The 21,882-nt window shown below is 45.2% G+C and overlaps 2 protein-coding genes across 6 annotated transcripts in view; one reads left to right on the top strand and one right to left on the bottom strand.

Moving 5' to 3' along the window:
* Window positions 1-2,721, bottom strand: part of Snrnp40 (small nuclear ribonucleoprotein U5 subunit 40) — a 34,714-nt gene extending 31,993 nt beyond the window's left edge. The window contains exon 1 of one of the 2 annotated variants that reach the window (XM_028887634.2): window positions 2,509-2,721. In XM_028887634.2, coding sequence (XP_028743467.1) covers window positions 2,509-2,652 — 144 coding nt within the window. In that variant the 5' untranslated portion in view covers window positions 2,653-2,721. The remainder of the gene's footprint in view (window positions 1-2,508) is intronic. The other variant, XM_037202975.1, reaches the window with a different exon arrangement.
* Window positions 2,722-2,867: 146 nt separating this feature from the next.
* The window catches only part of Zcchc17 (zinc finger CCHC-type containing 17), a 48,685-nt gene continuing 29,670 nt past the window's right edge, over window positions 2,868-21,882 (top strand). The window contains exons 1-3 of one of the 4 annotated variants that reach the window (XM_028887573.2): window positions 2,868-2,974; window positions 9,406-9,526; window positions 15,751-15,808. In XM_028887573.2, coding sequence (XP_028743406.1) covers window positions 9,461-9,526; window positions 15,751-15,808 — 124 coding nt within the window. In that variant the 5' untranslated portion in view covers window positions 2,868-2,974; window positions 9,406-9,460. Of the gene's footprint in view, window positions 2,975-9,405; window positions 9,527-15,750; window positions 15,809-21,882 lie in introns of those variants that run through there. The other 3 variants (XM_028887574.2, XM_028887578.2, XM_028887579.2) reach the window with 3 other exon arrangements.

Raw genomic sequence — 21,882 nt, 5'->3', positions numbered from 1 at the left:
AATGAAGGTCTGGGAGCGCAGGAACAACGTTTCTCAGACTCTAGCTCACCCAGCCAAGCCTTTGCAAAACCCTGCATGGGACAACTCATCATGCAAAATACATTTTTGAAGTGTGAGCAGGGCTGGTCTTAAATTTTCAGTCCTCCTGAGTGCTGGTATTACAAGTGTGTATCTCTATGCTCGAATTGGCAAAGTGGTTTCTGATTATGGTCTTGGACAATAAGCCTAGGTTTGCCAATTCTTCCAACTCTGGGCCAACAAATTTACTTGTCAAATAAGAATAAGTGTACTGCCGGGCGGTGGTGGTGCATGCCTTTAATCCCAGCACTCGGAAGGCAGAGCAAGGCGGATCTCTGTGAGTTCGAGCCAGCCTGGCTACAAGTGAGCTCCAGAAAGCGCAAAGCTACGCAGAGAAACCTGTCTCAAAAAACAAAAAAAAAAAAAAAAAAAAAGAATAAGTGTACTACCAATAAGCCTGAAATCCCTTTGGCAGATCCCAGTATACTAACTTATCTTTATTATCATGTATTAACTATACAAAGTAATGGGTTTCATTGTGAAATATCCATGAATGCAAATAATGTACTATGATTATATTCATCCAGTGTATTTATTTATTTTTTTTTAAAAATAGTACATGTGGGCCACAGAGATGGCTTAGTGGTTAAGAGCACTTATTGCTCTTCCAAAAGACCTGGGTTCAGTTCCCAGCACCCACACAAGGCAGCTTTCAAGTGCCAGTAGCTCCAGGTTCAGGGGACCCAACAATGTCTTCTGGCCTAGAAGGGCCACCCCACACACACATGGGATAAAAGATACATACAGATAAAAGTAAACCTGACATATCTAGGCACTGGAGAAACAGCATTCAATAAGACAACGGACCTTGCATTCTAGTGGAAAGTGTGAGAGAAAGGGAAAGGAAACAAAACAAAAAACAAGCCAAACACCTAGTGCTGTGTGCAATGGAAAGAAATAATATGGGCTCCAGAATGTAGGGTAGTTCAGCTTAAAATACAGTGGTCAGGAAAGCACCACTGAAAGAGCCAATGGTTAACCATGTGGGCATTTGGAATAACATTCCAGCAAATGCAACAACAACAAAATGTAAGAACACATATGTTGGTGTTACTTGAGCATGATGATATGCTAGAAAACTGATAGATGAGCATGGTAAAAAAAAAAAAAAGGGGGGAGTTATTACAGAGAATTTGATTTTTTAAAAATTCAGAATGAAATAGCCAACACAATGTTTTCAGCAGAGAATAATGTGACTTAATGTTTTGAAAATTCCCCTGGCTACTGGATTAATAACTGATCCTTAATTCAAAGACAAAACCAAAAATACTAATTAAGCCCCTCCTGCAATGATGCCAGATGACATAAAAATGGTCTGACTAGGAGGTAAAGATTGTGGTTACAGTTATTTTTCTTCTTTCTTTCAACAGAGTTTTGCTATAATAGCCTACACTGGCTTAGAAACCACGATCCTTCTTGAGTGATGATTATAAATTTGTGTGTCCAGTTTTTCATTTATTTATTTTGGAGACAGGGATCTTGCTATGTTAAAAAAAAATAAATTAGTATACTGGAATTTAACAAAGCGATTTCAGGATTATTGGTAGTACACTTATTCTTATTTGACAAGTAAGATTGTGACAGCCCAGAGTTGCAGGCTGGCCTCTAACTCCTTCCCTCAAAATTTTCTTGTCAGCCTTCTTCTGGGAAGGTGCAACTAGAGCCCCACACCACTAACTTTATTATGTATTTGAAGGACCACACCAGCAGAATTTAAAGAGTTGGGGCAGGAGGCACATTTATTTTCCTTACTATACTAGAGAAGGTATGATCACATTTTACAACATGCCGTTGGAAGCATAGGTTCTGACTCCAAAGAAGTCTGCTTTCCGCGTATGCAAAATAACAGTTCCTTTTAGGCTGTTACCAAGATTAATGGAAATTTCACATGCAAAACATCTAACACAAGAGCCAACGGATGTTAATTATTGTTAATAATGCAAATTCAGAGAAAGAGAAAAGTAAATTGTACCAGGTAGCAAAGCGAGCTGGCTTCATGTTCATATTCATTGTCATAAAATGAATAATTAAAAAAAACAAAAAGAAAAAAAAATTGTACCAGGTAGCAAAGCGAGCCTGGCTCATTCATTTCCTTTGCTTCCACTCTCCCTCATTCATTTATTCGTCCATTCTATAAACTTTCCTGAATGTTTATTTTATGCTGAATCCCTGAAGATTTAGGATGCGGAAGTTTGGCTCTTGATTTTGAAGCCAAGGTTTTAAATGCTTCAGTGCTACTTCACAGGACGATTGAAAGGCTGAAAACAGGCGTCCAACAGGGAAACAAGTATGAAACAGACTCAGTACACAGGACACCTTTAGAGACACACCTGCTTTAACTTCAGGTCCACTGTCTTTCCGTTCCCCCCGCGCCGGTACGGTCCAAAGGGGGAGAACAGAGGGCCGAAAGCAAGATGACTCCTCACTTACCGCCTGCAGCAAGGCTCCCGGAGTTGCCTGCTGCTGTCCGGCTCCGGGGCCGGACCCTGCCGCTCCCAACAGCAACTCATGCCGCGGCCGCTTGACAGGAACCAGTGGTAGCTCCGGGCCCTTGCGCTTCGGCTGCTCGATCATGGCGGTAGCCACTTTGCTCGGCGCCGCCACTGACCGCGCCGCCGGCCGCAGGCGCCTCGCAATTGGCTCCGACTGAGTTCTTCCTCCAGAACTTCCGGAGGGGAGCAACCAATCAGATCCCAACATTCCCTTCTGCAACGCCCTCTGAATACGCTCTTGCGATTGGTCCCCTCTGGATGACGCCACGGGAGCTCAATTCTGGGATTGGAGCGCGAAGCCGGCGTCCCTCCTGGACGCGCCGTGCATTGTGGGTTGAGAACAAGAGGAGCCGATTTGGCGTTCCTGGCGATGAAGCGGATGCCAGGCTAGGAGACGGCGCCGAGTGAGTGTGTGCGGGAACGAGGCGGGTGGCTGTTCCAATCTGGAAGCTGGGACTAGGTGATAGGCCTGAGCCCACCATTCTCAGCTGGCGGCCCTACCGTGTGGGGTGGGGGGAACCCCTGGAAAAAGTAGTCCCTTGGCAGGCTAGAGCGGAGCTTTGAGCTCTCTGGCCGGGGGACTCGAACCCTGAGGCCGCTGTCCCTTGACAGGCTGTTCTGCACAACGCCGCTTTTGCGTCCAGCGCTGTGCTAGCGTTCCTAGGGAATGATGCCCGACTCCCGGTCTCCCGGCTTCACTGCCAGGTTTGGCTGAGGAGGCGGACTTTGTCACTGGTTCAGCCGTCTTTTTTAAGGGCTTAATTTATGCCCCCAGACAGACAGTGGTGGAGGAAATATCCGAGGGCTCCTCCAAAGTACAATTTTGTTGAGAAATCTAAGATTCATCCTAGTGTACCAGGCCTTCTCATAAGCGGTACAAGCGATATTTATTATGCAGAGCGTTAGGGGACACTGAAGAAACGTGGTCCCCAACCTCAGGGCTTTAGTGTCTCTTGGGGTGTGTGTGGGAAACATTGTTAAATCTCCCCAGTTGATTGGAAGACTAGTTAAGAGAGCGATGCCTTATGTTATGAATAACTAAGAAGCTTGAAGGATTTTCAGAGGAAAAGACACCCGAGCTGTTGCTCTCTGAAGGGACAGTTCTGATTAGGGGAAGAGAGGAAGGCAAAATGTTCTGCACAGAACAGCGTGTGCACTAGTGTCCTATCATTTGGGAAGAAGATGACCAAGAGACACAAAGGGCCAGTGTGCTGAGAGAGAGCTTGAAGGGAGGTATGGTACAAGATGAACCTGGAGGTCATGAAGATTTGCAGCCTTAACTTTAAAATTAGTAGGAAACCAATGAAAGTTTTCTCTCCCCTCCAGGATGTGGGATATGGAGGAGGAGATGGCTTGATTCTTCAGGCTTAATGGTGTTATGAGATTGGAGAGATGAGGCGAGGTTCACTGGAGGCAAATAGACTACTTTGGGAGCATGCTTAGTAGTTCTGATCAGCACTGTCAGTGAGAACCAAGCTGGAGGTGGGACTGAGGATAGTTTCACAGTATCTTGGGATGGCTGGAAAGTAAATTGGATAGGATTTGGTGATGGACTGGATACAAGAGAGGATCATGGTCTTAATGCCAACACTGAGTCTGAGATGGGATTGCTACAAAATCAAGCCTAGCCTGGGCAACACTGATTTTCAACCCATACCAGGCTGCTAGAGTGGCACTTTATTTCATCCTTCTCCCCAAATTGCACAGGGAATCAGATGTGGTTCATGCTGTGATACCAGCACTTGGGAGGCAAAGGCAGTAGAATTTGAGTTGAAGCCAGCCTGGGCTACATAGTGGTAGTCTTTTTCCTTTTTAATGTTTGAAAAAGATTTATTTGTTTTATTTTATGTGTGTGAGTGTCCTGGCTGGTTTCATGTCATCTTGACAGAAGATAAGGTCAGCTGAGGGGAGGGAACCTCAACTGAGAAAATGCCTCATAGACAAGTTTTTGGGGAATTTTCTTCTCTCTCTCTCTCTCTCTCTCTCTCTCTCTCTCTCTCTCTCTCTCTCTCTCTCTTTCTCTCTAATTTTTTCCCTAGAATCGGTCTCACTCTGTAGCTCTGGCTGTCCTGGAACTCATTATGTAGACCAGGCTGGCCTTGAACTCACTGCCTCTGCCTCCCAGAATCTGTCAAAAAGGAAAAGAAAAGAAAGCTTTAGATGTAGCTCTTCGTACTCAGATTTTTTTGTTCTTATTTTTTAGAGTTGTCATTCTATGTGTACAGACGTTTTTGCCTGAATGTATGTGTGTGCTTCATGTATAAGCCTGGTGCCTGGAGAGGTCAGAAAAGGCATCAGATCCCCTGGGACTGGAGATATAAACTGTTGTGAGCGACCATGTGGGTGCCGGCAGTAGAACCTGGCTGCACTGGAAGAATAGCCGATGCGCTCAACTGCTGAAGCTCCCTCTCCAGCCCTCCTCACTCTCTCCAGCCCTCCTCACACTCTCTCCAGCCCTCCTCACTCTCTCCAGCCCTCCTCACACTCTCTCCAGCCCTCCTCACACTCTCTCCAGCCCTCCTCACACTCTCTCCAGCCCTCCTCACTCTCTCTCTCCAGCCCTCCTCACCTCTCCAGCCCTCCTCACTCTCTCCAGCCCTCCTCACACTCTCTCCAGCCCTCCTCACACTCTCCAGCCCTCCTCACTCTCTCCAGCCCTCCTCACTCTCTCCAGCCCTCCTCACTCTCTCTCCAGCCCTCCTCACTCTCTCTCCAGCCCTCCTCACACTCTCTCTCCAGCCCTCCTCACACTCTCCTCTCCAGCCCTCCTCACTCTCTCCAGCCCTCCTCACACTCTCTCCAGCCCTCCTCACCCTCTCCAGCCCTCCTCACACTCTCTCCAGCCCTCCTCACACTCTCTCCAGCCCTCCTCACACTCTCTCCAGCCCTCCTCACACTCTCTCCAGCCCTCCTCACACTCTCCAGCCCTCCTCACACTCTCTCCAGCCCTCCTCACACTCTCTCCAGCCCTCCTCACACTCTCTCCAGCCCTCCTCACTCTCTCCAGCCCTCCTCACTCTCTCCAGCCCTCCTCACTCTCTCCAGCCCTCCTCACACTCTCACAGCCTAATTTTGCAAGAAACAACTTAGATCTAGTTCCTCATCTATCACTCTTTCCATGACTTTGTGTGGAAAGGAACTAAGAATTAAGAGGAACTACAATGTCTGTCCTCATTTTAGCTGTCCCAGTGCTATTACCGATTCTATACTCCACTAATTAGCTTTTCAAGTGTAGGGATTAATGAAGGTCTCTTAATAGAACCATAGAGTTCAAATTAATAACACCTGTCCTGGCATGTGAGGCAGGGATGCTGGGCAAGAAGAAGGGAAGGTCTGGGGATGAGACCACATAGCTGGGAAATAAGAGGCGGGATTCAGTCAGACTATAAACTTAAAAATAACTTGTTTATGAGGCATTTCTCAAGAATGGACGGATTAACCTCCATCCTGTGTATTTCTATTTGTGTGTCTATGCTCTTGTGTGCAGGTGTGCATGCATATGTATGTTTGGAGATGAGAGATTGACATCGGCGGTCTTTTTAAATTGCCCTCTACTTTATTGAGACAATATTTCTCGTTAAACTTGCTACTCACTGATTCACTAGATTTGCTGGCTGCCGTGCCCTAGGGACCCTCCTGTCTCTGCCTCTGGGGTGCTGGGACTACAAGCCTGCACATTTGTGCCCAGCTTCTTTACTTGGGTGCTGGGGACGGAACTCAGGTTTTCATAATTGCATGGCAAGCACTTTATGACTGAGCCATCTCACCAGCTCCCAAAGGTGTATATTTTAAATTAAAAGCACATAGAGAGGCTGGAGAAACAGCTTAGCTGTTAAGAACTCTTGTTGTTCTTTCAGAGGATCAGGGTTCAGTTCCTGGCATCCACATTGGGTGGTTCACAACCAATTTTAACTCCAGTTCCAGGGGATCTGATGCTCTCTTCTAGTTTTTGTGGCATCTGCACACACATACGTAAAATAAAAAAGAGATGAGTTTTCCTTTTTTACTGTATGACCTTGATTGGCTTGGAGCTCACTATGTAGGCCAGGCTGGCCTCAAATTCAGAGAGCTGCCTGCCTCTGCCTCCCAAGTGCTAGAATTAAAAACCTCTCATTTTTGAGACAGGGTCTCACTGTATAACCTTGACTGGCTTAGGGCTTACTGTAGACCAGGCTGACCTCAAACTCAGAGATCTACCTCTGCCTCCCAAATGCTGGGATTAAAAACATCCCTTACCACACCGGCCTGAGACGTTTCTTGTTTTTCAGATCTAGGCACACGTACTCTTTCTTCCAGAAGTCTTTCCCTGACAAACAAATAACAGCAGTAGTGATACAAAGAATGAAACCACCCAGGTGTGATGGCCCATCTCTGTAGTAGTTATTTGGGAGGTTAAGGTGGGAAGACTGCTCCATCATAGGAGTGCAGCAGGAGTCTAGAAGTAGCCTGGGCAATGGAGTGAGACCACATTTCAAAACGGTGGTGGGGGATGCACTTCAGTGGTCAAGTCTTGCTTAGCATATGCAGGGTTCTAGATCTGATATCTAATATCATAAACAAGCAAACAAACTACCCTGAACAAAACCAAGCATGGTAGCACATGCCTGTAATTCCAGCACCAATGAGGCAGATGCACAAGTTCAAGGACAACTTGAGCTACATAGGAAAACTCTTTGTCTCAAAAACCAAAAGCTACCCATGGCTGATATGTAGAACTGAATGGTATTGTAAAATAAAATATATATATAAAAAAACAAAAAAAACCCAAAAACCAAAAGCTGGACTAGGAAGATGGTTCAGCAGGTAAGGGTACTTTCTGTTCAAATGTGAGGGCCTGTGTTCAAAATCCTAGAGCTCACAGAAAAGCCAGCCATGTTACTTGTCTGTATAAACCCAGTGCTATAGGGGAGGAAACAGGGTTTTACTGGGGCTTACTGACTGCCAGCCTAGTTCCAGGTTCAGTGAGAGACCCTGTCTCAAGGGAGTAAGATGGAGAGCGACAGAACAGGAACCTGACATCTCTGGCCTCCCTGAACACATGTGGGTATACAAACCAATATATAGGCATGCCCATACACCACATCCACAAATAGATACAAATAAACTTAAAATTAAAGCAAAGACAACATCCCAGAAAAGCTAACCAACTAATCAAACAAACAAAAAAACCTCTACTTAAACTGAAATTCCAGTACCTAATGACTTTGGGTAAGTAACAAATCAGAAAGAAGGGACATGCAGGTTCCCAAGTGCCCACAATTAGAATGCTGAGATATGGATGACAGGACAGTACATGGTGTGTTGTAATGATATTACTTTTTGGAGACTATACATGGACTGTCCACACATCTCTTTCTTGGTGTTTCTGGGGATGAACTTACGGTCTCATGCTGTATGTTACGGAACATCTCTTCCGCTGAGCTCCATATACAGCCCCATTCATTATTGTGTGTGTGTGTGTGTGTGTGTGTGTGTGTGTGTGTGTGTGTGTGTGTTCACATGAAGGTGTATGTGAGTGCATGCATGTGTGGGAATGTGTGTAGAGGCCAAAGGTCAGTTTAGTTGTCTTCTTTGATCACTCTTTACCTTACCTTGTTGTTTTTGTTTGAGACTGGGTCTCGGGGTTGGGGATTTAGCTCAGTGGTAGAGTGCTTGCCTAGCAAGCTCAAGGCCCTGGGTTTGATCCTCAGCTCCAAAAAAAAAAGAGACTGGGTCTCACTATGTATCTTTGGCTGTCGTGGAAATCATTTATGTAGACTAGACTGGCCTCAAGCTCACAGAGATCCGCCTGGCTCTGCCTCTGAGTGCTGGGATTAAAGGTGTGCGCCACCAAGCCAGGCGGTGGTGGCGCATGACTTTAATCCCAGCACTCGGGAGGCAGAGCCAGGCAGATCTCTGTGAGTTCAAAGCCAGCCTGGTCTACAGAGTGAGATCCAGGACAGGCACCAAAACTACACAGAGAAACCCTGTCTGGAAAAACCAAAAAGTAAAAAATAAAATTAAAAAAGAAAAAGAAAAAAGGTGTTCACCACCATTTCTGGGCTCTTTACCTTTTGAGACACAGTCACCCACTATCTTAGTTTGGGTTTCTTTTGCTGTGAAGAGACACCGTGACCATGGCAGCTCTTATAAAGAAAAACATTTAACTGGGGCTGGCTTACAGTTCAGAGGCTTAGTACATTATCATCATGGTGGGAAGCATGGCAGCATGCAGGCAGACATGGTGCTGGAGTAGGAGCTGAGAGTTCTACATCTTTTTTTTCTTCTTCCTTTTTTAAAATTTTTCGAGACAGGGTTTCTGTGTAGTTTTTTGGTGCCTATCCTGGATCTTGCTCTGTAGACCAGGCTGGCCTCAAACTCACAGAGATCTGCCTGGCTCTGGCTCCTGAGTGCTGGGATTAAAGGCAGGCAGTATTGCCTGGCTTAGAATTCTACATCCGGATGTGCAGGCAGCAGGAGAGACAGTGAGACCTGAGCCCGGGCTTGAGCTTCTGAAGCCTCAAAGCCCAACCTCCCAGTGACACACTTCCTCTGACAAGGCCACACCTCCTTTACTGCCACTCCCTGAGCCTGTGGGGCCTTTTGTATTTAAGCCACCACACCCATTGAACCTAGAGCTCATCCATTTGGCTAGGCTATCTGGTCAGTGATCTCTTGGGATCTCTCTGTCCCTACCCCAGGGTTGCAGACGTGTGCCTCTGCGCCTGGCTTTGTGGGGATCTGAACTCGGGTCTTTGTGCTTCTGCAGCAGGCTCTTTAATGACTGGGCCATGTCCCAAGTCCCACGTTTCTTCTGCATACAGATGTCGCTCTAATTGTTGTTTCTTTCTGAAAGGACATTTGAATTAGCTTTAGCAGAAGAGAGATGGAGGAGCCATAGAATATTAAGGATGAATTCAGGAAGGCCTGAGACCATGGAAAACTTGCCTGCACTCTATACTATTTTTCAAGGAGAGGTATGTTGTGCACTTTGAAACTTACCTTGTAGAGTGTATTAAGAACATTTTCCTCCTGAGGGAGGAAAGCATCTGGGGTTATTCTCCTGTCCACATGAAACTCTCAAATGGGAAGGCCGCTGGGCCCCATGGTACACTATACCTTACAGACTTCTGTGTGCTTGACACCTTCATCAGTGCCTGAAAGCATCTCTAACTTAGATTTTAAACTCCCCCCCCCCCCCCAAAAAAATAGGTTTTTTAACCAGTCTTTTTCCAGTTTAGCAGATGGAATTGTTACCCATTTGGTGCCAAAGCTAGGAGTCTGGTCTTATACTTGATTTCATCCTTTGACTTGGTCTTGCGTTTCCCTCTTTAGTTCCTCCAAGAGTCCTAATTATATCTCTAGTCTACATGCTTATTTATGCCTTTGCCACCCCTTAGTCCAGGCTCTTCATCTCTTGCTTGGCTCTGACTGGAATTTGCCGCTTCTGTTGCAGCCTCTCTCCAATCTGTTCATGCACTGCACCCAAAATAAGATATCAAAAACAGATCATAGCTAGGAACGTGGCTGAGTTGGTAGAACACTTGCCCAGGATTCAGGAGGCCCTTGAGTTCTGTCCCCAGCACCACAAAAACAGTGGTGGTGCAACCCTGAAATCTTAGCCCTGAGGAGACGGAGGCAGGGGGATTAGGAGTTCAGCTAAAGTGGTTAGGGTTGGTGGCAAGCACTGTCCCTGCTAAGCCGTTTGCCAGCCCTGATTTTGGTTAATTTTGAGATTTTGAGACAAGGTCTTACTGTGTAGCCTAGACTGGTCCCAAACTTACTTTGTAGTCAAGCCTTGGCCTCAACTCACAGCAGTCCTCCTGTATCAGCCTTCCACATGTTGGAATTACAAGCATGAATTACTACACTTGGCCTAATATGTGTTTTTTATGTGTTGCCATTAAGGATGGTCTGAGGGAAGAGAGAACTTCACAGCTTTTCAAAAAATAATTTTTTTGATTCAGGGTCTCACTTTGTAGTCCTGGCTAGCCTAGAACTCACTCCGTAGACCAGGCTGGCCTCAAATTCGCAGAGATCCACCTGTCTCTGTCTCCTGGGTGCTGGGATTAAAGGTGTTTGTCATCACCACACCTAACCTCTTTTTGTTTGTTTGTTTGTTTGTTTGTTTGTTTGTTTGTTTTTGAGACAGGGTCTCCACTACGTATCCTAGGTTGGTCTCTGTCTCGTAGGATTTCTGTTGCTTTGATAAACACCATGACCAAAAGCAACCTGGGGAGGAAAGAGTTTCTTTTACTTACCTTCCACATTACAGTCCATAAGAGAAGTCAGGACAGAAACTCAAGGTAGGAGCCTGGAAATAGGAACTGAAGCAGAGGCAGGGAAAGACGCTGCTTTTGCCTTGCTTCCTATGCCTTGCTTCACCTGCTCTCTTAAACAACTCAGGACCACCTGCCCAGGGGTGGCACCATCCACAGTGGGATGGGCCCTCCCGTATCAATCATTAATCAAGAAAATGCCCCATAGGCCAGTCTGGTGGGGGCATTTTCTTCCCAAATAACTGCAGCTTGTGCTGTGTTGACAATAGACTAGACAGTCTAGACATCGCTGTGGAACCTGGGCCAGCTTGGAACTTGTGAACTTTCGATTCCTTTCCCTTCCCTCCAGAGTGCTGAAGAACATCATAGTTCTGATTGCTTTTTCAGCAACACGTGGCATAAGAGGACATGTATGTTATCCAGACAAACTTATGCATGCCTGTAATCCTGGCCGTTGAGAAGTGCAGGCAAGGGAATCCAATCCTGTTCAAGCCAGTCTGGGCTACAAAGTGAGAGTCTGTCTTGAACAAACCGATTAAAAGAGAAAGCAAGCCAGGCGTGGTAGTTAGTGCACACCTTTAATCCCGGGAGGCAGGAGCAGGTGGATCTCTGAGTTTGAGGTCAACCTGTCTACAGAGTGAGTTTATCAGCTAATATTTACATGGAGAACCAGTTACATTAAGATTGAAAACAATGGCCAGGTGTAGTGTCTCAACCTTTCATCCAGCATTTGGGAGGTAGAGGCAGCCTCAACTCTGATTTCAAGGCCAGTCTGGTGTACGTAGTAAGCTCTAGACCAGCTAGAGCTACACAGTCAGACCCTATCTAAAAACAAATAAGTAAGCAAACAAACAAATTTAAAAAAAAAAAAGAATCAAACTCTTGAAGTGTGTGTGTGTGTGTGCGTGCGCGCGCGCGCGCGCACACACACACACACACACACACACACACACACACACACACAGAGTCTGTGTTATGAATATCTCCGTAAAACTAACTCCTTTTAGAGACTAAGTAGACTCTTCTCAGAAGCTATGTAACCACCCATTGATTAAAATGAACGATGAGGCTGCAGTCCTAAATCTAAGTCTGCTCTCTGCCGAGTTCTAGCTGGGGTTTTACAATTGCACTGAAACATATGGAGGAACCAGAAGCTGCATGAGCGATTGTTTTAAGTGAGTGCAACGGTAGGTAGATGGTAGATCAGGGTGTTTGCATGCTTCTGTTATAACATTAATCACATTAATAGTTTTTACTTCACTAACTGCTTGTAGTGATTTATCATGGCACCCCATATTCTTTCAAAAACAGGTTAGGCATCTATATTTTAAAAGCTGTTTTTATTTCATACTCTGGCTTGGTACCTAGCATACTTGGCTGCTGTATAAATATTGGAATATGACTGTGCCTCCAGCTGGTAGGACGGGTTGTCCTTGAAGAAACTAGGATGCATCTCTTTATGGGCTGAGCAGGGATGGTAGCAGTGTGCAGACTGAATAGATGAGAAGCCAGTATCCACTGCTTCTCGTCCTCTGAGATCTCGCTGCCAGCATCTATTAAACACGGTGGGGGTGTGAGGATAGCAGTGGGAGCTAGGGTTTGTCTTAGACTTGCCACAGACAAAGACATGCTTGCAAGGAATTAGTGTTGGCGAGGTGGGAATATCACTGGAAAAAGTTTAAAAATGTCTGCTCTGTGCCTGGACGTGCTGCTCTCTAACTTTGGACTAGGAACTCTGAGCCTCAGGCTCATCATTTACATTATGAAGAGAACAAGTTTCAAGGCCAATGGAGGCTCCTATCCAAAGATGGAAATTAATTTTACCCAAGGCCTGAGTTTCAGTTGAGATAATTACTGAATTTCCCACTTCTACCTCCTGAGTCATTTGAGTGACTATTCTTGAGACCCCAGGAAGACTGTATGCTCATCTATGGCAGGTGCCATCCTGTTCATTTCAACTCTGAGTGCACCTAGGAGACAGGAATGGAAACACCTGGTGCTGGAATGCCTTTTCCTTACTGGAGAGTCGAATGCATCTATTCTGAAGCACATTACCCTTTCCTTTTGGGAGAGGCAAAATTAAGGTCTGTTATTACCTCTAAAGACGATAATGTGACCCAGGAGCTTCAGGACTGAGAAGTTATTTTGCTTTAATTTACAGCAGCAAGGTGGTTTGGGCTCTAACTTCCAGATGCTGTTGTTAAGTTTTTCAGATAACTGTGCTCCTTAATAATGTCATACAGTGTGAGACTGCTTAACCTGTTCTTTGGAATCCTAGAGCAAATGTCAATCAAGGTGCTTTAGGTGAGACAGAAGGGAAACATTTGCTTTTATTTTTATTAAAAATAGAAAGTGTTGGGGCTGGAAAAATGGCCCAGCGGTTAAGAACACCTGCTGCTCTTACAGAGGTCACAGGTTTTTTTTGTTTTTTTTTTTTCTGGTACCTACATAGTGGCACATAGTCATCTGTAACTCCAGTTCCAAGTGATCCAGTGTCCTTCTTTGACCTGTCTGGGCACCAGGCATATACATCAGGTGAAACACTCATTTCTAAAATAAGTGAATGTAAATTATTTTTTTTTAAAAGGGAACTACTTCTTCATTGGGGACCATTTTCACATAGAACAAGTTGTTTTGTGAACTTGGTTAATTACTTTTTATCTCTGGTCCTCACTTCTCTCATTTGAAAAATGACAGGATTGGACCAGCTAATGTCTTCATTGTTTTGTTTTTGAGTTAGAATTTCACTCTGCCCATACACTTGGACTCATGGCAATCTTCCTGCCTCATACCTAGTTCTCCTTTCCCCATATCCTCATGTTAGATCTGCAGGTGTGCACCACTGTGCCTGATGGACCAGCTAATATCTAAAATCTTCCTTTTTAAAAATATTTATATTTATATTTTATGTGTGAGAGTGTTTTGTTTGCATGTGTAAGTACCACAGGCATGCAGTGCCATTGGAGGCCTGAAGAGGGCACTGGATCTCCAGGAACTGGAGTTACAGATGGTTGTCATCCACTGTGTGGGTGCTGGGAACAACAGCTGCTCTTAAACACTGGGCCATCTCTCCAGCCCCTTAAATATCTTTCTTAAAGCCCTTCTGGCTCCACCTTTGTCATGATCTGATAATTGTACTATTTTTTGTTTGCTTGTTTGTTTTGGAACTTTTTGATCCTACTTTCTCATAGCTTGTTCGTCTGTATACCTCAGGAGTACAGAACTTGAGGTTTATAACCATTCCTTCATGGTGTGTCTTAGAGAATTAGTTCAGGCATTCTGTCCCTATGTCCCCATTTAAAAATGAGTAGAGAGCCAGCAAGATAACACAATGGTTATGGCACTTGCCACCAAGCCTGACCACCTAGGTTTGAGCCCTCAAATTAACTGATGGGAGGAGAAAACTGGCTTCTGTGAGCTGTCCTCTGACTTCCAGACACACATACTATGGCACATGTGTGTGTATGCATAACACTAAGTAAGTGTTTTTTAAAAAATGCATCTGACTGGAGAGATGGCTCAGTGGTTAAGAGCACTCTTAACCACTCTTCCAGAAGACCCAGGTTTGATTCCCAGCATCCACGTGGTGTCATACAATCATCTGTAACCCCAGTCCTACAGGATCCAATACTTGCTTCTGGCCTCTGTGGGCTCTGCAAGCACATGGTACACAGACATACATGCAGACAAACATCTATACCATACACATAAAAGAAATAAAACGTTCTTTTTAAATGTGAATGTCTTTAATCCCAGCACTCAGGAAGCAGAGGCAGGCATACCTCTGACTTAAGGCCAGTCTGATCTACATAATGAGTTCCAGGCCAGCCAGAACTATACATTGAGACCATGTCTCAAAACAACAGCAACACGCAGAAAGCCAGTTTATAGTGGCTTGTGCATACATTCTCAGCACTTGGGAGTCTGAGCCCAGGGATTGCCATGAATTTCAGGTCAGCCTGGGCTACAGTGTAAGACCCTGTATTGAAACAAAACACTAAAAATATAAGAAATAAACAATGATAAATAAAGCGGGGAATGAAATTCTAAAAAAATTTATACCATCTAATATTGAAGTGAGTAATGCTCATGTTTGTGAAGCAGGAGGATCTGCTCCAGGGACCCCAATTCTGCCCCCAACTTGATTCTACCAGCCCTAATCTCTCTGTACTTCATCGTCTTGAATTATAAGTTATCAAAAATGATACACTGTTGAATGTACAACATGTGCTAGACTCCAGTGCCAGGCACGTGATGTTTATCTTTTGCTACCTAGAGCAGCAAATGGAAACAAATGGAGTTTAGGCTCCAGGTAGGAAATGGCAAAGTTAGAAGCCACACCATCCACTGCAAAGCCCACGCTCTCTTGTCTCACCTGCAACACGGGATGTTCCCATGCACACTCCTAGTCGATGCCAGGAGAAACCAGGATGTCAGACATCACAGCAGTCACACTGCCTTTAGCCCTTACAGTTTTATCATGAGAAGGATCCAGGAACAGCTCTTGTGTGATTTAGACTGAGTTCAGCTTCCAGGGCTACTACTCAGGAGTTCTGGACCTGGGTAATCTCTCCATGCATCATTATTATCTGTCACATGTGAATGACAATATCAACCCTGTACAGTCATGAGGGTGTTTTGAAGTGTTTGTATGTAGTGAATACTGAAATGTTAGTGAACATCAGAGCAAGTGGGCATCTTATTGAGTCCTTTTGTCTTGTTGTGATGAAGCCAAAACAGTGATTGCTTGAGGTGGAGGGATGGAAGGCTCTGGAAAGAATGCCGTTTAACTTCCTGCTCAGCCTTGCCCACACAGTGAGCTGGAGGCCAGCCTGCATTACCTGAGATCCTCTGTTGAATATAGGACGAGGAAAGATTGGTTCTCGGTTGTGCAACATTGATTTTTTATTTTGTCTTTATAGGTTGCTATGGTGACAGACTATGGAGCCTTTATCAAAATCCCAGGCTGTCGGAAGCAAGGTGGGAGCCCATAACGGGGAATCCAGCTCTTCCATTGCGCTCATTCTACTGTGGGCCCTACCACGTTCTCACTATGAGACTTAAAATTTTCAGATAGTTGCTTATTTTACTTTAGTTTCAGTGTAGCAATAGGGATGAAGAGTTTTATGTGTATGAGTGTTTGCCTGCAAGTATGTGTGTATATGCACTGTGTGTGTGCCTTGATCTGAAGCTTACCAGCCTCTATTAACTGAGCACTAAATGATGTTTGTTCCTAAGAAAGACTGGAGAAGCATTTTAGCGGTATTTGGTGGCCCCTGCTTGTAATCTCAGCTCCCAGGAAGCGGAGGAAGGACGGATGCGAGAAGTTAAAGGGCAGCCAAAGACAGCGTAGTCTCTGAGACTGTCTCAAGAAATTAAAACCAAAACAACAACAACAAGGAGCCAAGGAAACGGCACCAAGAACCTGAGGAACTGAGCCCAAATCTCCAGAACCCACATAAAAAGCCAGGCATGGCATACATTCTTATAACCCCAGCATTGGAGGGCAGAGACAGTGGATCCTGAGAGCTCACTAGCCAGCCTATCTGACCTAAACTGCAAGCTTCCTGTTCAGTGAGAGACCCTGACTCAGGGCATGCAGCAGAGAGTAATAGAATAGACACCTGATAAGGAAAAGAAAATGAGCCTCGCCAGGTACTGTGGCACGTTCCCACAGACGACACAAGAGAGATTAAGGCAGGAGGACTGAACTTGGAGCTAGTCTGGACCACATGGTTCAAAAAAATGAATTTTAGACTCTATGAATCAAAGCTGTACATCATAGCTCATGCCTTTAATTCCTAGGGGTCTATGACAAAGGTATTTCAGTGAGTGTGAGACCAGCTGGGACTACAAGACCCTGCCACAGAACCAAAATCAGGGTCAGTAAAATGGCTCAGTGGGTAAAGGCACCTGCTGCCAAGCCGGGGACTTGAGCTCAATATCCTGACCCCACATGGTAGAGAGAGAGAGCTGACTCTTGCAAGTTGTCCTCTGACCTCCGCATGAGTGTCCCCCAGATAGACATAAAAGTTAGGAGAAGCATGTAATAAGTGCTGAGTGGTGGTGGCTCACGCCTTTAATCCCAGCACTCAGGAGGCAGAGGCAGGCGGATCTCTGTGAGTTCGAGGCCAGCCTGGGCTACCAAGTGAGTTCCAGGAAAGGCACAAAGCCACACAGAGAAACCCTGTCTCGAAAAAAAACAAAATGAAAAGAAAAACCAGAAAAAAAGTAATAAAAATAAACCACTTAAAACTAAAAGCCAAACATGGTAGCATACGCTTTTAACCCTATCACTCAGGAAGCACAGGCAGGGGAATCTGAGTGAGTTCCAGGCTACCCAAAGCTACATAGTGAGAGACCCTGTCTCAAAAAATCAAACCACAAAAAATACATGAAACAAGGCAGATCTCAATTTTTGACATGAGAAGATATCTAAATTACTAAGAATTTAAAAAACCAGGTGTGAAGCCGGGTGGTGGTGGCTCACGCCTTTAATCCCAGCACTCAGGAGGCAGAGGCAGGCGGATCTCTGTGAGTTCGAGGCCAGCCTGGGCTACCAAGTGAGTTCCAGGAAAGGTGCAAAGCTATACAGAGAAACCCTGTCTCGAAAAACCAAAAAAAAAAAAAACAGGTGTGGCCAGGCGGTAGTGGCATATGCCTTTAATCCCAGCACTGGGAGGCAGAGGCAGGCGGATCTCTGTGAGTTTGAGGCCAGGCTGGTCTACAAAGCGAGTTCCAGGAAAGGCACAAAGCTACACAAAGAAACCCTGTCTCAGGAAAAAAAGAAAAAACCAGGTGTGGAGTATTTGTGTGGCGTGGCCCTCCCTCGCCCTTTTGAAGAGCATGTACCCACGTCTTTGTATTTGAAGGGATCTAGTGTGTTCGGAAGACTATTGAACAGACTCCTCCCAGTGTCCTCCTGTGGGTAGTTGACTTGCAGAGAGGGAGACGTAGGAGAACGATTTTTCACTTTTTGGAGTCTTTTATATTTTTTTCTGTCAGAAGGCTGTGTCGATCTGTGGCTCATAAAGCTGTGCTGTTAGCCGAGGAGACCACTGTGCTGTGTATTTCATCTTTGCGTTAAGTGGCTTACCAGTGGTCTTCAAGCTGGCAGTCAGCAGCTGTAATTAAGTTCCTTGTTTTATGCTAGCTGGGACTTTGTGAGGTGGCGCTCACTCCACCCTCTAGGATTCACACCTCTTTCTGCCTAAAGACAGATTTTCTTGTTAATGTACTCGCCATGGCTGCTAGTGCCAATTTCCTGTGGGCACTTATGTGACACTTTGGGGACTTTGTGGAGATGAAAAGCCTGCTACCTTTCAGCAGTCAGTTTTCACCTCACTTGTGTCTGTTCCCTGTCAGATAATGCCTGTGATAGTGGCTGACAGCTTACAAGTGGATCTGTCAGTCTGACAGCTGTGGCAGATTCACAGCGAGAGCTCAGGGAGCCAAATAATTAGGTGGGAACTGTGAGCTTTAATCCTAGCATCTCGAGTCTGTCCGTTTGGTGCATGACTTGAGCAGTGACTCCCTATAGTGTGTCTAGCTTCTCCAAGGTGGGATAGCATTAGGTCCCACCTTGGAAGGACTGAGCAATGAGGTCGCGGTGGTCTGAATATAACAGCTTTAGTTTAGAGAGATGCTAACTTGAGTTACTTTCTCTTTAACCACTGTTGAGTTGAAGACCTCTTCTTGGTATCTAGATCAAAACTAGTCTTTTTCCCATTCATTTGTTTGTTCTCTGTGTGCAGATGTGGCTTGGGGACATGCCGTAACATGTGTGTGGAGGTCAGCGTATAGCTGGGGACCCTCTCTTTTTACCATGTGGGTCCAGCCTTGAACACAGGGCATCAAGCTTGGTGCCAAGCACCTTCCCCACTGACCCATCCGCCCTGGCCTTGACCGTGGTGTAGCCGAATTTCTAAGTGGTTTTATTAAATAAAAACACAGAGCCAAATATAGGGGTGAAAGCCTTAGAGACCAAGGAAGTAGGAATGGCCACCAACCTCCTTACCTCACCAGCTCTGTAACTTCCAAAATGCCACAACTTCCTGTCTACCCAGGCTTTTATTGCCTTGCTGTTCTGCCCTCTCATTGGCTCTCAGCCCAGCTACCTCACTTCCTTGTCACTGCCTGTCTGTACAGACCTCCAGGTCTCTATGGTTGGCACTGGGATTAAAGACATGTGTCACCAAGCTTGGCTGATCCCTAGTGTGTCCTTGAACACACAGAGACGCTGCCTGCAACGTGATGGGATTAAGGGCATGTGCTACCACTGCCTGACTTTGGTGTTTACTTAAAACGGCTTGCTATTTCCTCTGATCTCCAGGCAAACTTTATTTATTTATTTTATTTTATTTTGCAAACTTTATTTATTAACATACAAATAAAATATCACCATATTTCAGCACAAATAAAATATCACCACACTCTGGTGTTACTCAATAGAACTTTATGTGCTGGTGGTAATGTTAAAGAACTGTTCTCATTGGTTTTTCTCACACAAACCAGATTTTCATTCCTCTGGACACCCAACAAGATATCCAACAACTTTCAATTCACTTCTGACATTATCAACCACAAATTAATATCAGATCCCATTGTTAAAGGGCTCTGTCTCACAAGATTGCCATCCCTCAGGTGCCCCTAAAGACGACCAGTCAGTTCTAATTTGAAGGTTTCCATGACCCTCTCCTTAACCTTGGTAATTTGCTAGAGTAGACCAGTTGTGGTGTACACCTGTAATTCCAGCACATGGGAAATAAAGGCAGGGGAATTAGAAATTTGGGCCAGCCTTGTCTACATAATGAATTGGAGGCCAGCCTGGGCTACTGGATACCTTGTTTTTAAAAACCATTGAGCAGAGCATGGTCAGGCACACTTTTAATCCCAGTACCACTCAGAAGGCAGAGGCAGACAGATCTCTGAGTCTGCCTGATCTGCATAATGAGTTCCAGGCCAGCCAAGGCTACACAGCAAGACTCTGTCTCAAACAAACAAATGCCCCAAACACCACAGTGCAAATTGACAGAACTCAGAAAAACAGTTTTCTTACTTTTGCTGGTTTCTGATGAGATGAGAAGTTCAGGAACAGACGATGGAAGGGACACAGGACAGGTGTGAGTAGAGTGGGGTGAGGAGTCAGTGCACTCTCAACGTCCACCCAGCATTACCTGCTCCTCAGCAGCCCCGAGCTTCTCAGGTCTCTGCAGGGTTGTTCTGAGGTGCCCTCCACACTCCCTCCTCCGTTCCCTGTGGCAGCAGTTCGATGGATGGGGCTGAACGGTCCAACGCTCAAATCACTTGACCCTTCCTGTGACCATCCCCATCCAGAGACTATCTAGATGTCACCTTGTTGGCATAAACACCAAAGGGGGCTTCTCATAACTAATAAAAGGTATTACTTTTACTCAGATAATCATGTTTTTTTGGAGTCTTTGCTGGAAACAAGGGCAGAGCCCAAAACAATACACACACTCACATACACACTCATATACACACTCTCATAATACATACATACACACACACAGACATACATGTATACACACATACATACACATCTACACAAATACGTATTTTTAGTTTTTATTATTATTGGCACTCATGGGTATCATGGTGTATATGTGGAGGTCAGAGGACAATTTTGGGGAGGCAGTTCTTTTTCCACCTTAGTTATGCTGTTTCTTATTTCTGCTTGTCTGCATACTCCAGGCTGGTGTGAGCTTCCAGATGACTCCTGTCTCTGCCTCCCATCACACTGCAGGCAGGAGTGCTGGGATTACAGGTGTGGGCCACTGCATTTGGCGTTTTGTGGGGGAGGTTCAGGGGTTGAGCTCAGGCCCTCGAGCTTACAGCCAGGTGGCTGCTGAGCCAGCCTGCTGCCATTTTCAGTTTTTGAGGCAACATCACACTGTATCCTAGGACAGCACTCACAGAAGTCATCCTACATTAGGCTGCTAGGGGATGGATGATATTTTGTTATGTGCCACGCCACCCAGCCAAATGTGTTTTTATATTTTACCATGTTTGTGCAGCCCAATACAGTGGCTGCTGACTTCTTTATTTGAACAATTAAATGTAAGATAGCTATGCTGCCGGTGAGCAGTGGAGCCCTCTACAACTACAGTTGGGAACAAATTAAAGCAGCATGTGAAGAAGGAAGGAGACTTCCTTGAATTCACCTGGCTCGGGGCGTAGTGCGGTGTCTGAGATGTAGTGGGCAGTCAGTAAATCTTATTGTGTAAACACGTGAATTCTGTCCCAGCTCTGCCATTTACTAGTTTCTTGATTTGGGCAAATCACTTGGATTTTCCTCTTAGTTTCCTCATCTGTGGAGTGGAGAGGATGTCCATATTTCAGACTCTGGTTATTTGATTGACAGAACTGTTTTTCATTCATCCTTGGATCCATTTTTGCCTGCAATGTAGTGTTCGTAAATGTTTTCTGATCCCAAAAGATAAAGAGCATGAAGCACTAACTTCTCTGCTTGTATTATTGTCATATGCTATTCACTGGAGAAAATTGTAGAGAGGAATAAAGATAAAGAAGAGCTTTCATTTTGTCGGGTTTTTTTTTTTTTTTTTTTTTTTGGCATTTTGCCCATCCTCTCATGGATTGACAATCTCACCTTGCTTTCTAGACAGCTGAAGTTGTGAAAGAGATTAATATTGAGCCTGAAACAATGGGGAGAACATTCTACGGGGTGGTAATAAGCTCACTCTCTTATGTGGTGATTGAGTAGCCAGCTCTTTCCAAGTATCAGGGTTATGTTATTTTCTTCTTTTATTGACAGACATTCAGTTGGGACTCATTCTGTCTTAAGTGTCATGTTGGGTTGATGGAACTTGATGATGGATTTGATATGCCCTTTGGGCATTTGTGGCTTCATGTCAGAAATCCAGGCACAGAAGTCGAGAGGAAAGCTCAGTGGTATAGTGCTTGGCCTCGTGTGCACAAGGCCTGGGCTTCAGTCTCGGGGCAGAAAGTAGAGCACTTTTGTGTCTGCATCTGGAGCATCTGCTAGGGTAGAACAACATGAGTCCGCTGCCTGT

The sequence above is a fragment of the Peromyscus leucopus genome, chromosome 2, assembly GCF_004664715.2.
Source record: "Peromyscus leucopus breed LL Stock chromosome 2, UCI_PerLeu_2.1, whole genome shotgun sequence".
Taxonomy (NCBI): Eukaryota; Metazoa; Chordata; class Mammalia; order Rodentia; family Cricetidae; genus Peromyscus; species Peromyscus leucopus.
Note: the sequence above shows the minus strand (reverse complement) of the source record. Positions and strands in the feature narration are given on the sequence as shown.